This window comes from Moschus berezovskii, chromosome 1, assembly GCF_049115385.1.
Source record: "Moschus berezovskii isolate FMDL1 chromosome 1, NW_MosBer_1.0, whole genome shotgun sequence".
Lineage (NCBI taxonomy): Eukaryota > Metazoa > Chordata > Mammalia > Artiodactyla > Moschidae > Moschus > Moschus berezovskii.
Genome location: NC_142460.1, coordinates 55,930,702 through 55,952,635, shown reverse-complemented (window position 1 = coordinate 55,952,635; position 21,934 = coordinate 55,930,702). Strand labels below are relative to the sequence as shown.

The 21,934-nt window shown below is 35.2% G+C and overlaps 1 protein-coding gene across 4 annotated transcripts in view; it reads right to left on the bottom strand.

Annotated features, from left to right (window-relative positions):
• Nucleotides 1-3,077: 3,077 nt before the first annotated feature.
• The window catches only part of ZNF654 (zinc finger protein 654), an 89,599-nt gene continuing 70,742 nt past the window's right edge, over nt 3,078-21,934 (bottom strand). For 3 of the 4 annotated variants that reach the window (XM_055427028.2, XM_088836214.1, XM_088836216.1), the window contains 4 exons: nt 18,904-19,106; nt 18,182-18,321; nt 9,710-9,851; nt 3,078-6,147 (listed from right to left, as the gene is read on the bottom strand). In XM_055427028.2, the coding sequence (XP_055283003.1) occupies nt 3,619-6,147; nt 9,710-9,851; nt 18,182-18,321; nt 18,904-19,106 (3,014 nt within the window). In that variant the 3' untranslated portion in view covers nt 3,078-3,618. The remainder of the gene's footprint in view (nt 6,148-9,709; nt 9,852-18,181; nt 18,322-18,903; nt 19,107-21,934) is intronic. The other variant, XM_055427795.2, reaches the window with a different exon arrangement.

The window sequence follows — 21,934 nt, the reverse complement described above, 5'->3', positions numbered from 1 at the left end:
AATATTAACTGAAATACCTCCTTCTCTTATGAAACATAATATAAATTTCTTATTTAACATTTACCTTAAGCCTAATTCCTTTTGAAGTAATATGCTACATAAAACTGAACACTTCATTACCAACAAGGACAATGTTTTATTGAACAAATCTATGTACAGTACAAAAAATTTCTTGAAATGAGACACTATTGTTGATTTATTGCAGTTCAATGGCTCAGTTTTAATTTGTACTCTTATAAAATGCAAAGTAAAATAATTTAATGTTCAACAAGGAAGCACAAATTTCCTTTCTTGCTGAATCTGTAATACCTTTCACATATTAACAATTCCAAAATGCATGTGCAGCATTTAGTCATTCTGAAAAGGTGTTTTACAGTACCAAATAAATTAAAAATAAACACTACCATTCTTTTTAGGTTTTCCCACCCATACTACAGTTTGAACCAAATATGAAAGGAGTACGGCTGTACTCGCAAGTGTGATTTGAAGAGAATCACAAGTTTGTTGTTATAAGTTATCTTTTCATTATATAATTGGTGGTTTAAAAGAAAAAAAAAAAAATATGGCTAAAGCCCAAAGTACCAGTGTCCTTGTCCACGAAGGGTCTCCTTTTCTATCTTCTCGATAATATCTAAGCAGCAAAATTTCAGATTTGCTATTCTTTTGACCTTACTGAAACATAGCAGAAAGCTAGTATTTAATGTTTCAATGGAAATTTTTATTTGACAATGAAGGATTGAAACCTGGTCCATGTAAGAAAAACACATCCTTAAAATAGAAGGAGTAGAGAAGAAAAAGAGAAGATTTTGAGGAATAAGAAGAAAGCTTCCTTGTCTTCTGAATCCCACCTTAGAACTGTTGGAAGTTTATGCACCTCGTAAAAGCAAAATGATGTAAGATTTATAAGGCATACATAAGAAAATGCACATATTCTTTCAATAGCAAGAATTATTTGATAAGAGGTTAGAATTAGAACAGTGTGATCCAACAGAACTTTATAAAACAATCCCTTGATGTATAAACCAATTTGATCTCAGTCTTTCAGAAAGTTTTCCCTTAGCAAAACAAAAGCAGAAATAAAACCTCAAATTAAAGACAAAAAAATAACAAGTGGAATATGTTTAAAACATTTTGGTATGAACTACAGAATGAATGAAAACAATTTGCAGACATGGATTTACGTCAATAGTTACAACTTATAAAAAATAAAAAGTTAAAAATGTGATAAAATGTTAAGCTGTGATTTTAAACTTCTGGAAAACATACAAAGCAGAAATATTTCAAAATAACTTCATTGCCCATATGAACTAGTTTCCAAACAGGCTTTTTTATTACATGACTGAACTGAAATAGAACTCAAGTATTATATTTTAGTATCAGGAAGCATGGAAAATGTTGTTGTCTTTAGTTGACCTTAAAAGACATAAAAATCTGATCAAGTTGTTTATCTAATGTTATTTAAATGTAAAATCCATAGCCTAATATAGGCTACATAACAAAACAAAAACCTGATTTGATTGAAATGGACTGATGACTATCAATTGCATAGTAGTAAATGCCTATGATAAATAAACTAATAAAATTGGGACATTATTTTAGATATCTGATTTATCATGACCTGGAAATGCTAATTTAATAAAGTCTGGATGCTGCCCACGAAGAAAAGTCTAACTTCCTTAGTAGCTTCATTCAAGAAGCTTTAATATCCAAAAATTTATAATGTAGCATCTGATGAGATTATATACTTTGAATAAGAATATACCAGTTGGAATAACTGGAATATTTGGTTGACATATTTATACGTTAATACCTCTGTTTTTAAAGAATCTACCTTTGCAACTTTTGTTCATTTTACCCCTGCTATAGATTGATACCCTATTAGGAAAAGGAAGACTTTAAGCTTCTTCTTTTAAAGACTATACAAGTGGAACACATCTGAGAGGGTATTTTTAAAAACTTTTTAAACAATTTATTGGCTATTAAGTTAAAATCTTCCTTAGGAAAATTACTGGTCTTCAAAGAAAATAAATGCATCAATATATCTTACTGTGTTCTTGCTGTGCAAGTTTTTGTGTAAATATTTCCTTTTATATATAAAAATCACTATTCAGGCCAAATTTATCAGAAATAAATAAGAAAGCATGAGTAATATGGCTTATTTTAGAATAAACTCTCCTAATTGAATAAAACCAATGAATTCTTGACCTGTTTCTTGGCTGCATATTTTTTTTTTACAGCCAGTTTTCATAGGACTGTACTTAGATAACTCACATTAATGTCTAAAGGACCTTACTATGAATCATCAAGCAATGTCCTAACACTACTCTATATACAAATAGAAATATCCCAGTGTGCTTATACCATTATTCACATTGAAAAATTTGCAATTCAGTGTTTTCTTTCAACTAAGACATCTAAGACAGCCTTTAATGGTCTTATATTCCTCCCATCTCTCCCCAGAGTTACTGACAGTATGTTTTCTACTGAGGCTGCTGCTTTACAGCTCATTGGTATTATAAAAATGGAAAGTGGAAGGTTCTGTCAAGAGCTCATTAGCAAAGCACTATTGTTTTGTCTCCTGTTAATTTTCAATGCTGGCATGTCATTCATTGAACTCTGACCTAATCAATCCTCTGGAAACAAGTTACAATCTTTTATGGCTAGGTTGGTGATAAGTTTTATTCTATCAATTTCTAAATAATAATAAACCAAATTCCTTAAAGCATGTTTGACCCAAAAGGACAAAATCTGATTACGCATGACAAGAATCCTATTTGTAGAATACTTTAAATTGTTTATTGTAAACCACTCCTTCTTTTATATATATATATATCTATAATGGGTTAGTTTTTCCCTTTCTGTAAGGCCATAGCTGGTTATTCTTTTTGACTAGTTGCCTGAACATGTTTCTCACATAAGCGAAACTGAACATGCTGCTATTGATCATCATCAACTTCTTTAAAAAAAAAAAAAATGTGGTTTTTCTGGATAACTGGTACTTTGGGAGTTTTGTAACAACCCTTTTGGAGTCTAAACCAGCACATCTCCTCTGTGGGTTCATTCTAGAAAATGTGCTTTGTCTTTATCTTTAGTAATCCAAGATCGCTCTAAAATTAAGGCCATCAGGGAAATAGCAAACTGATGATGCATTTTCTTGTAGTGCTTTTTGCACACTACTGCTTGATCGACAGATCTTTCTGAAACATTTTTATCAGGCACCTGTAAAACAGAACACGTCTGTTAATTCATATTTTATAGATGTCCATCTAGTATTCTACGTTAGATTTCCTGTTTATTATACCCTTACTCATTCAAAGAATATTAGTAGAAGAGAATGTTTTTCTTTAGCTCAGTTTGTTTTTCAATTATTTATTTATTTATTTTTAAAATTTTTATTTTTGTAATAGAGGCTCAGCTTCACTTGGTTTATATTCTGGCATGCAGATGAAAAACACTTTCATCAGAATTAGTCTTCAGATTTCTTATTACATAAAAACATGGAATGAAGAAAAGCCTCAGACAGTTAAAATGTATGATCCAAAAGTATGAAAAAATTGTGTTTAAGTTCTGGCTTCCACAAGTTCATAGGCCTATGCCTATGCAAATTACTTGTGAATGTCAGTTGCTTGATCTATAAAACCGGAACAGAACCTTATGGTGGTTGTATGGATTACAGGAAATAATGTTGAAGTAGTGCTTTATTATCTGTGTTATACAAATGTTAATTTTTTTAACCTTATGACGATTTATGGCATTTTCTACTTCTACAGATATACCTACTGAGAAGACAGCAGACTTACTTTCATCATCTGAATCAAATCCAAAGAGGGTCTGACATTTCTTTTGTGCAAGGTGAGCCTCAAGTGCTTCTGCATTACAGTAGGTGGTCAGGCATTTGCCACATCTTAATCTTTTCACTGATTTTTTACAAACGTTATCTTGATCAGAACAGGCATCTACCCTATCAGTCAGAAATTTTCTGCGTTTTGGCATACTAAGGTACCGTTCGTCAAGGTAACTGGGAGGCAATGGTCTGACATATGGCTTTGTTAAAATTAAGCCATATGAAGTGTGTTCGCTCGTCGGATTTGGTTTGGAAGGTGCCTGAGATACTGGCAGGATACTGTGTTCTTGTGGTACAACACTGGGTAAAATGGAACCATTTTCTGTCCTGATTCTATTTGTATCAATTTTCAAAGCAGGATCTGATGAAACTAAAGGTGTTTGCTCTATTCCACTGTGTCCATTGACTAAATCATTAATACTACAATTATTTTCAGAATTTGGCTCTATGTCAGGCATCTTTTGGTCTGTCAAGCTTGTATCAGAAACAGTGTCATCAGAATGTTCATTTCCATTCTGAATTAAATGGTCTGTTTTCTTTTCCATATTTTCTATACATGTCTTTGGTTCTGTAATATCTTTCCTTGATTTGCTAGTAGAAACTGGCAGACTAGTAGTCTGTCTCTCATTACCAGATGAGTCTTTTTCCTGATGATTAGATTTTGAGTCTGTAAGAACATCCCAAAGAATTGCTTCACTTGGTTGTGCAGATGATTCTGGTGTTTTACTTAAATAGTGCTGAGCTTCATGTTCATATAGCAGAGGAAGATCTTCAAAAAGCTCATGGCATTCTGGAAAACTACACTGAGCTTGAAATATCCTGTGACTTTTTGTGTGCTGAGCAAGTTGGAATGGCAGCTTAAATGATTCATTGCAATTAAAATGCAAACAAAAATACACATTTGGATAGCTGTGTCTATTAAGGTGATCTATAAAATGTTGAGAATCTTCAAATTGCCTTTGACAAAATTTGCATTTTCCTTTGCTCCACTTCATTACTGTTTGCCGCACATTTAAATCAGTTGGATGTACAGTCCTTGCATGCTTATTCAGAAATCCAATTCTTTTAAATATCCTGACACAGCCAAGAGCAGGGCACTTAAAATTTCCTTCTTGATCTGTTGCATATATGTCTTTTGGATGGCACACAGCTCCATTGATTTTATGAAGTACTGAACTTTCTTGATTCAGGTCATAGTCATCTTCTTCATAATCACCTTCCTCATCTTCTTCCTCCTCATAGTCATCCACACTGATAGGTAATGGCTCTGAGACATTATTTAAAGAAGTATCAGGGCTGCCATTTTCAGTAATGTTTTCAATACCATCTTCTGATACATTTACAGGAATTTCAGTGAATGCACCCACATGTGCAGGGATGACATCTTTGTTTCCATCACTGGAACCAGTAATAGTCTCTACTTCCAAATCCTTATTATCAGAATTCCCATTTTCAAATGAAATGAAAGTATCAGAACAATTCATTTCTTCCAAAGCAGGATTTTCTTGATCCTCTTGCTGAGCTGCAGCAATTTGTTGTCTCTGTATTTTCTTAACGTGATTCTTTAAATGCTTCTGCATAAGTCCTCTGTTTCTAAATTTCCTGCCACATATCACACATGAAAAACTGCCCTTTTTCTGATGAGCCTGGGCATGCCTTACAATGTGACCACCTAGAAATTCCTTGTTACATAACATACACCGATGCCTTGGGACATTGTGATCTACTCTGGAAGCATTAAGAGCTGTAAGGTTTTTCTTTGCGTTAATAGGGCCTTTTGGTTGCACTCCAGATGTATCATCAGGATCAAGCTCTCCAGTGCTCTGATCTGTAAGAGAGTCAAGCCCTTCCTCTAAACCGTGCTGATCCAATGCCTTTTTTACATTACCTGTAGAATTTTCCAGTGCACTTTCATTTAGAAATCTAACTGCTGATTTATCACTCAGTAATGCTACACAGTTTTTCTTAATCATTATGAAGTTCCAGAATTCAGGATCAAAAAACAATCCCTTTTTCAAAATTGGAAGTAATTCAAAACGAACACGATTTTGAACACTACTTGTGCCTTCATTGTATTCTTCATCTGGACGTTTGTAAAGCTCTTCAACAATATGATAAGCTTCCAAGGAGCGTTCAAGAAAAAATATCGAGAGTGCACAAATCCTGAGAATCTCCAAATCATTTGGTAAAAAGTGTGCAATTGTTTTATAAATTAGACATTTAGTTTTGGGATCATCATGAAGATCTAGTTGTAGAGCACAACCACATATTTCAACACAAATTTGTAGGCCTTCTTCTTCAACCTGTAAAAGAAAAATATTACCACTGAATACCTTCTAAAAAATCGAGCACTTACTAGTTTATCTTTTTAAAATACAACTCTGAAACAAAAGCTGAATAAACAAACATAGTATTCTAAACATGCAATTTTCTTCAATGGGTAGCCTTGTTTACTCTTTTTTAATATATAAATTCCTTTTTTTTTTTACTTGAGAATAATCTGGAAAAGATAGCATTTTAGCTTCAATTTATTTAATTTTCAAGTTTACGAGCCTTACTAACCATAATACAAAATGATATAACCTTATGGTGATTAAAATATAAATGCTTCATAAACTTATGGTGATTAAAGTTTATTACAAATCTAGATTTTTTTTAAAAAAAAGGACGGCTTATGGAAACTCATAAAGCTGAACTAAATAATATTACTTATTTTGCTCATTAAGTAATATTATTTATCAAAATAAGCAGAGAAATGTAATCCATATGAAGAAGGCAATTACAAACTTTCCAAATCAGTAAGGTATCAGAATAATGAACGTACTGAAAGTTATCTGAAAAGTATTCAAGCTTTGAAACTTTTACTGATGACTCAAACATAACTAATGCCTCTAGTGATTTGGAACGATCTGCTCGTTTGAACAGAAAGAGATAAACTAGTCTGTTTTTAACAGTGTGTATGTGCCACATTGCCTGTGCACGGTGAACTACAGACGATGGGGAGGAACACGGCTCTGCCAGCCTCCTGTCCTCTGAGTTCCTTCCGTGCTGTGTAACCTTTGCTTATAGTTCCACAAGCAGGCCTTAACTCGGCACAGCACTTTACCTAGCTGGTAAATTCCTACATATCTCCTACTCGTTCTTTGAGACTCCTAAATCACAGGGACAGTATCTCATGTGGTTAGTATCTTCTGTGGTTAGCATAGGAGTTGGCATATAAAGACCTTTGAATAAGTGTTTGCAGAGTGAATAAGATCAGATATATTATACCAATTTTAGTCTTCTATAAATCTACCATTTACAACTTGGAATCCTTTTCTGAATTTAAATTTCTTATTTATTGTTACTTATAATTTCTAATGGTCAGTTACAAAACCTGCATAAATTTTCCAGATACAGCAAATTCAAATCCACTGCTTCAAGACAATTCATTCTCTTTCTACAAAGTTCTATCTACATCCTCTACCTTTCTTCACAAATTATAATGTACTTAGTTGCTGAGGTTTAAAAAAATTTCAGGATCATCACAAAAAGGGAATAGGCTAAGGCTATTTTATAACCTGAAAGCCTTTAACAATTCCACTACATTTAGGAATTGTTTCAACTTTTTGTGTAATATTCAGTCCCTTTTGGATCTCTAGCAACCCGAACCCCACAGCAACTAAACTCTTTGATTAGTTTCCCCATCCACACTCTCCTGTTAATGCCACTGGACAGTTATGAGAACCAAATAATAAAATGAGGAAAAGAGGCCCTGTAAACTGTGAAGTCCTCTACAAATATTAGTATTATACTATTCTATCATTTAACACCCAGCTGAAAGCATCCTCCTTTGTGAAGCCTTTTCAGATAAGCTATCTGTAACGTCTCCTTCTGAACTCACATGGCATTACCTGTGCCTCCTTTCACACTACTGAGGCATATGAATGATCTATTCCATCAGATAAAAATGTTTTTAGTAGAGTGTATAAGAAATTATGCACATTTTAAATACTTATTTCATCTTTGAATTTTTCTTATCATGTATTCTTAGGTTGACCATGCATGTGAAATTGAGAAAGTTCTAAGATAATTGGCTGAACTTCACCTATATTTTAAACTTTCTGTAAGGGTGTCTCAATTTTTGGTGAAAAGTGAAAGTGTTCGTCACTCAGTCATGTCTGATTCTTTGCAACCCCATGGACTGTAGCCCTCCAGGCTCTTTTGTCCATTGGATTTTTTAGGCAAGAATACTTGAGTGGGTTGCCATTTCCTTCTCCAGGGAACTTCCCAATTGAACCCAGGTCTTCTGCACTGCAGGCAGATTCTTTACCATCTGAGATGAGAATCATTTGTTTAAAGAATATAGACAGAAATCTTTATTTTTAGAAAAGTTTTATAGGTGATTCTGATGCACTTCAAATATTAAGTGCAAAATTTGCACTCTACAGCATAGATTTCTTTTTTTCCCATTTTTTGGTGGCATGAGAGGTTAACTTTGATGATGCATTTAAATGACAAATCACTATTTCATAATGAAGCTATTAATGTAGTTAACTAAAAAGAACCTAAAAAAGTCCTCTGATACAATGCTTTATATTGTATGATACAATATATGATACAAAAATTTCTATCAGGGGAATAGGATCACTACATGGTCATACATCTAATGAGTGATACAATAATAAATATGATAAGTGCATAAATGTATAAAAAATTAAAATATATTTAATGGATGCCTCCTTATGTATTTAAAAGTAACCCACATAAAGATTCAGTTAAATGGAGCTATCTAAAATGTTAAGGTAGCTTTATCTTTCCTATCTTTGTATTCAAAGTTCTGTTAATATTTGAGGAGAAAAAGTAAAAAGATCTGTAATATCTACTTTCATGTCTATATAAGAATCTTATGTAGAATTGTACACACTTGCCAGTAGCCCATGAAAAACTTTATATATGGAATTTAGAAAGATGATAACGATAACCCTGTATACGAGACAACAAAAGAGACACAGATGTATAGAACAGTCTTTTGGACTCTGTGGGAGAGGGCGAAGGTGGGATGATTTGGGAGAATGGCATTTAAACATGTATATTATCATATGTGAAACGAATTGCCAGTCCAGGTTTGATGCATGATACAGGATGCTCAAGGATGGTGCACTGGGATGAATCAGAGGGATGGGATGGGGAGGGAGGTGGGAGGGGTTTCAAGATGGGGAACACATGTACACCTGGGGCAGATTCATGTCAATGTATGGCAAAACCAATACAATAATGTAAAGTAATTAGCCTCCAAATAAAATAAAAACAAAAAACAACAACAACAAAAAAGAACTATTTTTAAAAACAGGTAATGGGTTTTTACTCTTATTTTAAATAAACACTTGAAAAATTTGTCCTTAGGTTTCAAAAATGCCTCAGAATTCATTGTTCCTTTTTATCTAAACATCAGACTTAAAACTATGAACTGTATATCTCTATGACAGTGAATTAGGTATTACCTATAGTTACATGAAGATCATCTGCAAATTAGTTAAGATTATATAAACAGGATTTAGCATAATGTTTAAAATGACAGGCTTATTTAATTTTAAGAAAAGAGATAACAGCTTCTTACAGAAGCAAGTTGTTCCCACGTTAAACTTTATGTAACACTAAATTGGTTTTTTATCTTTTTTTTTTCAGTTATTTTCATTTATATATAAGCTTTATGTCTTGGGAGTTTGAGGTGAGGGGGGAAGTAAAAAATATATGGAGAACGTGGCCTTAAAATCTTTTTTTACTTCAATTACATGATCAAATAAATTTTATAAGAGATGCAAGTTTCAGTGAACTGTCATTTAAATTTAACTTCAAATGAAGGGATAAATATATACTATTTACCTCATCTTTAATGATTTTCATGAAAGGAAATATGACTCTCACATTAGTTGCTGTTCTTAAGAGCTGGTAGCACTGATCTACAAAAACTTGTTTTGAAGGATTAGACTTTAGCTGAAGTTTACTCCATATGAAAATCAACTCCCTGTAAATAAGAAAAAAGAGAAATATAAAAAATACAGTTTATTCAAATACAGACATTAGCTGTCTTTCCTTGATTCTATAGTGCCCTGGTTGGGATGCATACAAAGGGGGTGTAAGTGGATATTAAGTTAACTCCAAGCTACTTCCAAAGCTACTTTCCAAAGCTGGGGGAAAAGCAGAGATCAGAAATTACGACTTGCAGTGGTACAGAATGTATCCCAATCATATGCCAACAAACCTAAGGCATCTCTAGTACTTGATCAAAACACATTCTAATTTCAATGTACCAATATTAATGAGATTACTTAAAATAATAACTTTGACCTTTAAATTAATATCCACTTGCAAATTTAGAAATCAGTGTTGTACTTTCTGCAAAGAAGAAATGGTTCACACTTTTAAATCTATTAAGATACCAAAAGTACTACACATTAAAAGTGTTAAGTATATTATAAAACTGATTCTGAAATTTTATGTTTTACACCATCCATTACAGTGTAGTATTTTTAAAGGAACAAGCTATGGACCATTTAAAATATTTAACAGGTAGATTCTTTTCTAAAATATGGAAGGCAGAGGAATCTGGTGTGCTGCAGTCCATGGGGTCACAAAGAGTTGTATACGACTAAGTGACTGAACAAATAACAGGAGCGAGCAATGGATTTGAGGCAAAGGAAACTGTAAGGTATAATTGAAATGTTTGGATATTCAGTTCAGTCCCTCAGTCGTGTCCGACTCTTTGCGACCCCATGAATCACAGCACGCCAGGCCTCCCTGTCCATCACCAACTCCCGGAGTCTACTCAAACTCATGTCCATCGAGTCGGTGATGCCATCCAGCCATCTCATTCTCTGTCGTCCCCTTCTCCTCTCGCCCCCAATTCTTCCCAGCTTCAGAGTCTTTTCCAGTGAGTCAACTCGTCGCATGAGGTGGCCAAAGTACTGGAGTTTCAGCTTTAGCATCAGTCCTTCCAGTGAACACCCAGGATTGATCTCCTTTAGAATGGACTGGTTGGATCTCCTTGCAGTCCAAGGGACTCTCAAGAGTCTTCTCCAGCACCACAGTTCAAAAGTATCAATTCTTCGGCAATCAGCTTTCTTCACAGTCCAACTCTCGCATCCATACATGACCACTGGAAAAACCATAGCCTTGACTAGATGGACCTTTGTTGGCCAAGTAATGTCTCTGCTTTTTAATATACTATCTAGGTTGGTCATAACTTTCCTTCCAAGGAGTAAGCGTCTTTTAATTTCATGGCTGCAATCAGCATCTGCAGTGATTTTGGAGCCCCCCAAAATAAAGTCTGACACTGTTTCCACTGTTTTCCCATCTATTTCCCATGAAGTGATGGGACCAGATGCCATGATCTTTGTTTTCTGAATGTTGAGCTTCAAGCCAACCTTTTCACTCTCGTCTTTCACTTTGATCAAGAGCCTTTTGAGTTCCTCTTCACTTTCTGCTATAAGGGTGGTGTCATCTGCATATCTGAGGTTCTTGATATTTCTCCCGGCAGTCTTGATTCCAGCTTGTGCTTCTTCCAGCCCAGCGTTCCTCATGATGTACTCTGCATATAAGTTAAATAAGCAGGGTGACAATATACATCCTTGACGTACTCCTTTTCCTATTTGGAACCAGTCTGTTGTTCCATGTACAGTCATGTTTGGATATTACATTTCAGCAAATTAGAATTCCTTGAAAAGTGTCATAAAAGTTACATAAAGCGTCATAGTCTAAAAAGTATTAAAATAATTGATGAAAATATATACTTTTTAAAAGCTATATACTGATTATGTACTTTGAGCCCAGTACATAAAGCTATGAAATCTAAGGACACTTTGACTACTATCATGAAGGTGCACATACTCTATGTAGAGAGACAATACAGAGAACACAAAACAAAAAATGATGGCAAGCAACACAAATAAATCCAAAATTTCACTTTCATTTCACACTAGCTGTGTAGGTGTTCCTAAGTTTCAGTCCACCGCTCACTTTTTTTTTTTTTCACACAGAATTCCTTTGGGAAGCTCATGAGGTTTCATACCATGCTTCTAAATCTCTAGCTCTGACTTCTTCTCCAGTTTGCATAACTGGTTATTTCAGTTTAGACTGGCTTCTATCACTTTAATCCATTTCAGTTCAGTTCAGCTGCTCAGTTGTGTCCAACTCTCTGCGACCCCTGGACTGCAGCACACCAGGCCTCCCTGTCCCTCACCATCTCCCGGAATTTGCCTAAGTTCATGTCCATTGAACTGGTGATGCCGTCTAACCATCTCATTCTCTGTCGCCCAAAGACACTAAATATTCCTCTAACATGTTTGGTTCTAACCTGTTTGTTTTTCATAGTCTCTATATTTTCATTATACTTTTGCCCACAGTTTTATCATTCTCAATGTTACCACCTTAGACCCTTTAATTTTCCATATGTACTGCTGTAGGGGTTGCTAAACTAATCTGCTACCAGTCTCCTAGATTATTTCATTTAGTACTTGTTCAGTATGCTTTATGGTGTTAAAAGCCAACAGAAACACGGGTTTTTGAGTCAGAAGGATCAGGATCTGAATCCTGGGCATTCTTCTAGGTTGGTTTCCTCAGTGTCAGTTAATGTGCTTTATTTATTCTTTTTTGTTTGTTTGTTGATTGCTCTACTTGGAAAATAATTATTTCTAAGATGAACTTATCTGTCAAAGTCCTTAATCAAGTAACTCTTCATGAAAACTTTCATGAATACCCCAAACTAAAGTGATAATTATTTCAGAACAGATCTTATCTCTCTTATTGATTTCATGCCTTTCATAAACTTCCTTGTTTTATAAGGCCTGTTTCCTCACGTATTAATACATTGTAAATCTTCTCAATGACACACCGTATAGTGGAGCTAATGGAAAAGAACAGGGATTGAGAATAAATGAGACCTACTCAAGAGGCCTACGTCTCAATCAGACATTATATACCAACTGGGATGGTACTACCCAGTTGACAGTGAACCATCATTTTCTAAGAATCACCCTAATACACAGGGTTGGAACCTCAGTGGCCATGCCTTCTATATGACCATCCTCACTGTTCCTAAAATATTAATCTAAGGATGGGAAACTGACCTCAATTCAGTTAGAACCCCTGGAATGGTCTCAACTCTAAACTATGAAGGCTGGGGAGTGTTGGCATTCTTCTGGTCTACAAAAAGAAAGACTGAAGCCAACTGGCAGATCAGAGATACTTTAAAATAACCCCAGCAATCTCAACATCCTTGTTAGCAGTTATTTTTGAGGACCACCCATATCTCTGCCTTTGATGTGGCTTGTGTAATATCCCAGTATCCATTCAATAAATGCTACCTTTTCCCTGAACCAGTTAGACATAGAATGATATCACTTGCAAACTGACTAGAATAAATTCCAACTCCATTTTGTTATTATTAATAACTGTGTGGTTTTTACCTCTTTTATCCAGAATTTTCTTACACATAAAAAGCATTAAAACAGATAAGTGAAAACACCTAGGTAAAATGTCTAGTATATACTGATGTTTAATAAATCGCTCACTAATAGTCTTCTTTGTGAAGACCAGAGGGAAAGTTTAATGAAGCTTCTGTTTTCTTTTCCCAAAAAGGGTCCTTACAAAAACATAGCACTGGGACTTCCCTGATAGTCCAGTGGTGTAACAGTCCGCCTTCCAATGCAGGAGAGGCAGGTTTGATCCCTGGTTCGGAACTAAGATCCCACATGCCTCGGGGCAACTAAACCCACTCACCGCAACTAGAAAGCCTGCATGCTGCAGGTTAGAGAGCCCGCACCCTTAAGAGCCCGCACACCACAGGTAGAAAAGCCTGCATGCCACAATGAAGAGTCTGCACACCTCAATGAAGACCCAAGTGCAGCAAATAAAAAACAGACAAAAAGTCTCACAGCACTGACTTGGTGTACAAACACATTTCCCAGGTAGCTCACTGCTAATATAACCATCAAGTTATCTAATTGCAGAGAGACTACAAAATGATTTATAGCCACCCTTACCACATAGATTTTTTTCATACTATACCCATTTTATAGTAAGTAATATTTAATAGTATAGGTTGCTTAGGTTTGAATCTTGGCTTCATTTACCCCATGAGATTGCTGGAGTAAATGAGATAATAAATATATAAAGCACAGACTAATGAAAGCACTCAGCCAATATAAGCAGCTGTTATATTATTATTGATGGTAAGAGAACTAGATTAGTAGCTTGTTTCATTGGCTTGAGACAAAATAAAACTGGACCATACATCAAGTTTTGTCTTCAGAAAGGGGAGCTGAAGAAAAAACTGAAGACCAAGATGAAACAGACAACAGAGACCTTGTAAGCTGGAAGAATCCTGCTCTTCAAGTTACAGTGAAAATCAACTTTTAGAAGAAAGAAGACCCTAGCACTCAGAAATATAAGAGAAGAGAGGTAAAAGAAATAAGAGAGCAGGCAATCAGAACTCAGCCTACTCAGAAGGAAGGACAAAGAAACAGGCTAAGAAGTCCTTTTTTTGTTAGGCAACTGGGAAGCACACACCCGCTTTCTATTTTTAGAAGGTGACTGTGGCCAGGAGCAGGAAAGATAGGCTCTGTTCTATTTTTAAAGTTCCTCTCTAAAGAGTAGAAATTGGTTAGCCAAGAGAAGAAGAAAATAAAATGTTTTCCTGGTCATTTTTTGGTTTGTTTATAGGTGATTCCAGTTTACATATAAGTATGTCAAAATGAAAGACTAAAGATATTCTTAAATAGTTTAATAAAGCCAAGGATAGAGAACATTTCTTTCACCATAGAAAAGATATACTGAACAGCAATGACTATACATTGTTTCAAAATAATTACCTATCAAGAAATGATAATACTTTGAAAACTACTTAGAAGTGTATGTCTTAACCACTATCTCCTGATCCTCTTCTCTATTTGCAACTCCAATTTACATAGTACACTTTTGAATAAAAATTTGTATAATCTAACTTATAGAGTATAGTCCCACAGAAGGTAAGTCCACTAGTTTCTAGACCTAACTTTATAATTAGCTTTTGACTCCATCTCTGAATCTAAAGATTTTAATCTATAACATCTATATTAAATAAGTTTATAACTCCTTCAAGCTACTCTTTTAAGTATCTAAGAACTTAAAATTTGAAAGCATTCATTAAAAAATATTTATAGCCCATACCATTTCATATTATTTTGTTAGGTAAATGAGACCTAGTTTTCTCTCAAGAATTGGTGACATGTCAAAGTGGTAGTATTGTGTCTGTGTGTACTGAGGTGAGAAGGCAAAAGTTATTAGGATTTTTTTCTAATTATTCTTGATTTTATCTAACAGTAAAATACTCTCAATTTAAATTAAATACTCTTAAATTAAAATACTCTCAAACCACATTCTGAATTACATGATTACTTGGATCATGTAACTGGATGCTTCATATGTTCTAAGAACTTTTTAATGGTTTTTTAAATGCTCAGAAAAACTAACAGTCACATAATACTATTTATATTAGCACCTCCCCATCCCTAAATGAACTGCTGCTGCTGCCAAGTCGCTTCAGTTGTGTCTGATTCTGTGTGACCCTATAGACGGCAGCCCACCAGGCTCCCCCGTCCCTGGGATTCTCCAGGCAAGAACACTGGAGTGGGTTGCCATTTCCTTCTCCAATGCATGAAAGTGAAAAGTGAAAGTGAATTCGCTCAGTCGTGTCCAACTCTTAGCGACCCCATGGACTGCAGCATACCTGCTCCTCCGTCCATGGGATTTTCCAGGCAAGAGTATTGGAGTGGGTTGCCATTGCCTTCTCCGCTAAATGAACTGCTGCTGCTGCTGCTGCTAAGTCACTTCAGTCGTGTCCGACTCTGTGACCCCATAGACGGAAGCCCACCAGGCTCCCCCGTCCCTGGGATTCTCCAGGCAAGAACACTGGAGTGGGTTGCCATTTCCTTCTCCGATGTGTGAAAGTGAAAAGTGAAAGTGAAGTTGCTCAGTCGTGTCCAACCCTTAGCGACCCCATGGACTGCAGCCTACCAGGCTCCTCCATCCATGGGATTTTCCAGGCAAGAGTACTGGAGTGGCTTGCCATTGCCTTCTCCGGCTAAATGAACTACTTAGCTATAAATCTAGCAAAATATGTTTGGGATCTACATGAGGAAAACTACAAAACTCTGATGAGTAAAATCAAAGGAGTAAATAAAAAAAGAGATAGTCCATGTTCATGGACAAGAAGACTCAATATTATCAAGTTACTGGTTCTTCTCAGCTTAATCTACAGATTCAACCCCAATCTAAATCCTGGTAGGTTATTTTATGGATATGGACAAACAGATTCTAATGTTGTTATGGAGAAACAAGAGACCCAGAATAGCGAATACAATACTGAAGAAGAACAAAGTTGAAGGACTGATACTACCTAACTTCAGGACTTAATATAAACTAACACAATGAAGACAGTGTTGTACTGGTTTAAGAATAGACATATAGATCAAAGGGAGAGAACAGAAAGCCTAGAAATAGATGTACATAAATACAGTCAATTGTTCTTTGACAAAGGAGCAAAGGCAATGCAATGGAGCAAATATCTTTTCAAGAAATGGTGCTCAAACAACTAGACATTCTAATTTTAAAAAGATGAATCTAGACACAGATCTTGTGTGTTAAGTGGCTTCAGTCATATTTGACTCCGTGCAACCCTATGGACTGTAGCCTGCTAGGCTTCTCTGTCCGTGGCATTCTCCAGGCACAGAGCTTACACCCTTCACAAAAATTTACTAAAAATGGATCATGGTCTAAATCAGAAAACACAGAAGACCTTGTATATGGTGATGCCTTTTTATATATAACACCAAAGACATGATCCATGAAAAAAATAACTGACAAGCTGGACTTCATTAAGATTGAAAACTTCTCTGTGAAAGACAGTATCAAGTCACAGACTGGGAAAAAATATCTGTAAAAGACTCATCCAATGGACAACTGTTATCAACAATATACAAAGAACTCTTAAAACTGGACAATAAGGAATCAAATAACCCACTTACAAAATGGACTAAAGATCTTAACAGATACCTCACCAAAGAAGGTATACAGATGGCAAATAAGCATGTGAAAGTGTGCTCCACATCATATGTCATCAAGGAAATGCAAACTACACTAAATTAAAACAATGAGACACCACTACACACCTATCAGAATGGCTAAAATTTGGGACACTGAAAATAACAAATGCTGGTGAGGCTGTAGAACGACAGGAACTCTCATCCATTGTTGGTGGAAATGAAAAATGGTACAGCACTTTGGAAGCCAGTTGGGCAGTTCCTTACAAAACTACATATACTCTTACCATAAGTTCCAGCAATCGTGCTCCCTGGTATTTACCTAAAGGAGTTGAAAACTTTGTCCACACAAAAACCTGTACACAGATGTTTATACCAGCTTATTCATGACTGCCAAATCTTGGAGGCAACCAAGATGTTCTTTAGTAGATAATAGATAAATAAACTGTGGTACATTCAGAAAATGGAATATTATTCATCACTAAAAAGAAATGAGCTATCAAGTTATGAAAAGACGTGGAGGAAACTAAAATGCCTATTACTAAGTGAAAGAAGCCAATCTGAAAAAGGTGTATACTATATGATTCCAACTATATGATACTCTGGAAAAGGCGAAACTATGGAGATAAGGGGCAGGGGTGGGAGGGAAGAGATGAATAGGCTGAGCAAAGAGGATTTTTAGGGCAGCAAAAATACTCTGTGTGATATTATACTGATATATGTCATTATGTTATTATCAATATCATTATATGCTTGTCCAAATCCATAAAATAATTAACAGCAAGAGTGAATCCTAAACATAAACTGGACTTTGGGTAATTAATACATGTGAATATAAGTTCATCTTTGGTTAAAAAAAAAAAAAAGTACCATTATGGTGAGTGTTTTGATAACGGGGAAGGATATACATTTGTGCAAACAAGGAGTATGTGGAAAATGTCTGTACTTCCCTCTCGATTTTGTTATAAACCTAAAACTTCTCTGAAAAATACTCTTAAAAAATTTAAAAATAACACTCTAAATGTAATGTAAAACATAAATTATTTCATTATAACACATTTCTTAAATATTAACACTGTTTATTATTGGCACATGATCTTTTTCTTTTTTAACCCTTAGGTCTTACACCCCATTGTTTCCTGCACAATAAATGTGTGTGTGGGGGAAAGTGGCTTAACATTTTCATGTAACTTTTAAAAAATAAGGTATAAATTCTGCTAACGAATTCTCCTTTTGCATCCCATCTCACCATTTCTTTGTCTGTATTATGAACACTTACCAGATACAGTACATATCCCCATTCTGGAGCTGTGAAATAAGAAAGGATTCACAGAGTTGCAAGGCTAACATAGTCTTGCCTTCTTTTTCAGTGTTACAGATGATATCAATTCCACTCTTACAGTCAGTTTTCAGTAAATGCTATAAGATGAAAAGAAAACTCAGTTCATATCATTAAAAAATATCTAGAAAGATAGCTGTAATAAATGTTTAAGCATTCAGAAGAATTTAGATTTCTAATTTTCTTCTACAAAGACAGTGAATTATACAGAACTATTTTTATGTTTTTCCATAGTTTCACTATATAGTACCTACAGTTTATAATGACTACTTTTAACCTCAGTGTCCATAGCTTGTAGGTACATAGGGTCCATATTAGGAAAAGATTAATTTTTTCATCTTAAAAAAACACTAAAGTAACAAACATTGGAATTGAATTTCTTAGTATTTTAATTAAGATGCAAAATCCTGATGCTTCTCAGTTTTTATTTAACCTGTCACACCAGAAACTCACTCAACATGAATAATGCTTATCAATGAAAATTTTAATTTCATCATTTGTTAATACAAGCTAATTCAATATGAGCTTAAAAATGGTGTCAAAGAGAATACATCTAGATAATGTAATCTTATGGCCTTTGATAGTACTGTAAAAGGAATTTACCAAAAATGGGCTACATAATTTTTGTAAGTTTAAGAGGCAAACATAATCTCAAACAATACCTCCCGGAATAGGTGATCTTCTACAGGTGACATAAACAGACAGGTGAAGAGTGCTTGATGGAAGTACAAGTCTTTACTGATTTCTGGGTGATTTATACAACATTTAATAAGAGCCATTGCTTCAGGTATGCGTTCACAAGCAATTAGGTATCTGGCACGTAGTTCAAAGAACAGTGGATTTTCAGAACTTAAATATTTGTTGACTATATTAAAAAGAAAAGAGACTCTTATTACTCTCAAGAAAAGACTGTCTCAAACATTTTTCTTTGACACTTCAACACTAACATGTAGTATCTAATTAAATCAACTATTTAATTAAATAGCATTTTCCTTATTAGGAGTTTGTGGAAAGAATATATCAGTTAAATGACTGGGAAAATGGCAATAAAAGACAACAAAACTGTGCCGAAGAAATATTTGCTGATTCTTTCTCAATCTAAAGAAAGAAGCAAAATAAAAAACAAACACGAAATACTCTTTTTTTGTGTTCTCTCATGTTAAAATATGTTTCAAATGACACAGGATCTAGAATTTCTTTCTAGTCTAAGATTATGTACTTTGTCGTCTTACCATTATTTACATTACTGTAAGATTAGAAGGCTAAATCCTAATCTGCCATTAAAACCATGTTAATTCAGATTAATTATAGAGAAATATAATCTGAATTAGCAAAAAGTTCAGTCATAAAAGAAGTACATTTTATTACTTTCTAACAAAAAAGTAAGCTAAATGTAATGTCAAATAGGACTGCTTATTAATATATGTCCATTAATATATGCCCAAAGGTAATTACTTAATTAATAAATCAATTACTAAATTACTAAACTTAATACTTGCTTTTACACAGTTTTAAAATATACAAACACCTTTACCTACACAAGTTTATTCAGACCTAATGACAACCTCATGACAGATATAATACTTGTTTTACAGATCACAAAACTGAGTCTCAGAGAGGTCAAATGACTTGCCCAAGGACAAAGAATTAAATAAGTGGCAGAGCAGGAAATGGAACCCATATTTCATGATTTCAAATCCAAAAATGTTTTAATTATATATATTTAATCAATAGCTTCTTAAATGCCTATGAATAATGTTTTATTTGGGCTTCAATATTTGCCTTGCAACTCTGTTTATAATATATGAGCAGCAGACACTGATTTGTATAGTTAATGCAAAAATAAACTTCAAACTGATCGTTACCCTAATGATCACAAGAGTCGAGTTATTCACATTAATGAGCTTCTAGAGCAGCTTTTCCCAAAATGAAATATGCTAGGGTAAGTATAAAAGGAGTATGTATGAAAGGACTATACATAGTATGTGCTGTGCTGTGCTTAGTTGCTCAGTCGTGTCTGACTCTTTGCAACCCCATGGATTATAGCCCACCAGGCTCCTCTGTCCATGGGAATTCTCCAGGCAAGAATACTGGAGTGGGTTGCCATGCCCTCCTCCAGGGGATCTTCCCAACCCAGGGGCTGAACCAGGTCTGCAGCATTGCAGGCGGATTCTTTACCGTCTGAGCCACCAGGAAAGCCTATAAACTGTGTATAAAGGGTATCAGCCTCACGCCAACCAACAATGGGTTTGTTCTAGCTCCTACTTAAAGAAACCTAAAAATTATCCAAAAAATTCAAACTCTTCTCTCCTGTTCTCACTCTATATGAATCTGTCTTTGCCTAGCTCCTGTCCCCTCTGGCCACATTCCCCAGCTTCCTCAGAGTCCTTCAAGGCTGTCACCCCTGCCCGTCCCTATATTTGATGGTTCATACATTCCCTCAATATTCCAACTCTTCCTCCTCCGATGTAACTTCTGCCTCCGTCTTCAGTCTTTTTTTTTAATTCCTTCTGAGACCTTCATATCAAGTGCTAGTTCTATCCTTTATATTTATACAGTGACACCACTGCCACATGTACCTTAGCTCTTTCCTTCTAGTCTTGTCCTACTTCCCACCTCATTCCACCACTCTCATTACTTCTCCTGGTCTTATCTCTTTTCATCTTCTCTCACATCTCTTCTTGTCCCCTACACTTGTATCTGGGGGTCAGCTTGCTCGTAAGCCCTAGAATCATAGCCCCTTCCCCACTCAGTTCTACTCACAACCCACTCCCACCCCTTTACCTGGGACAAATGGGAAGAGCCTAACATACTGGGGCAATTAGTGGTGTGCAGTGTTTTCTCACCAGACCAGTGTCTGAATGGTCCCAGCTGAGAGGTCTTGTCTCTCCCCTCTGCCCATGTTATACCTGCACTCCGTAGGCTCTCTCAAATGTGTCCAGACTTTTGTGCTTATTCTAAGTTTTGGTGACCCAAATGTTCTGGGGCTCAGAAATAATATGGCAAATATTGACAGAGCTTCCTGCCTTCAAAAGGAGATTTTGGCTCATAGGAATCTAGATTAAAGAGAAAGTGATGTCAAAAAGGTATGCAGGTGGTAAGGGGATGAGGCAAAACTCCTACTGATGAAGGAAGTTTGGGAAATACTGCTCTAGAGTATTTGGAACTGAAATTTACTTACTCATTCAATAGGTCATGCATTCACTTATGCATTCATGCAGTCATTCATTCAATAAACAAGCAGTGATACTGAGCAACTACTGCTCCATCCCAGGCACTGGGCTAGGTGTAGGATATGTTAGTGTTTATCAAAACAAAAGCTGAAGGAGCTCCATCCTTCACAGAGTTTCCTGTATAAGGGAGATCCCATGTGCTTAAGCAGGGTGTTGTTTTTTTTTTTCAAGGGTGTTCCTACTTAAATAGATTTTAAAAACATAACTGAAGTGACAAATACAAACTTTTTGTAAGTAAGCAACATCTGGATACTAAATATGTTAACACTCTGAATTTTAATAGGGAATTACTAGTTTTACCTAATCTTGTGTCAAATCACTCTTGGGCTGGGTTAATATAGCAAGTTAAACACACTTCATGCAAAAATACATTACTTATTCAATATTGTAAAATAAAAAACACTAATACTGCTCTAGTTAGAAAATGAAATTGTGTTTGTTTCTCACAAATGTAGATTTA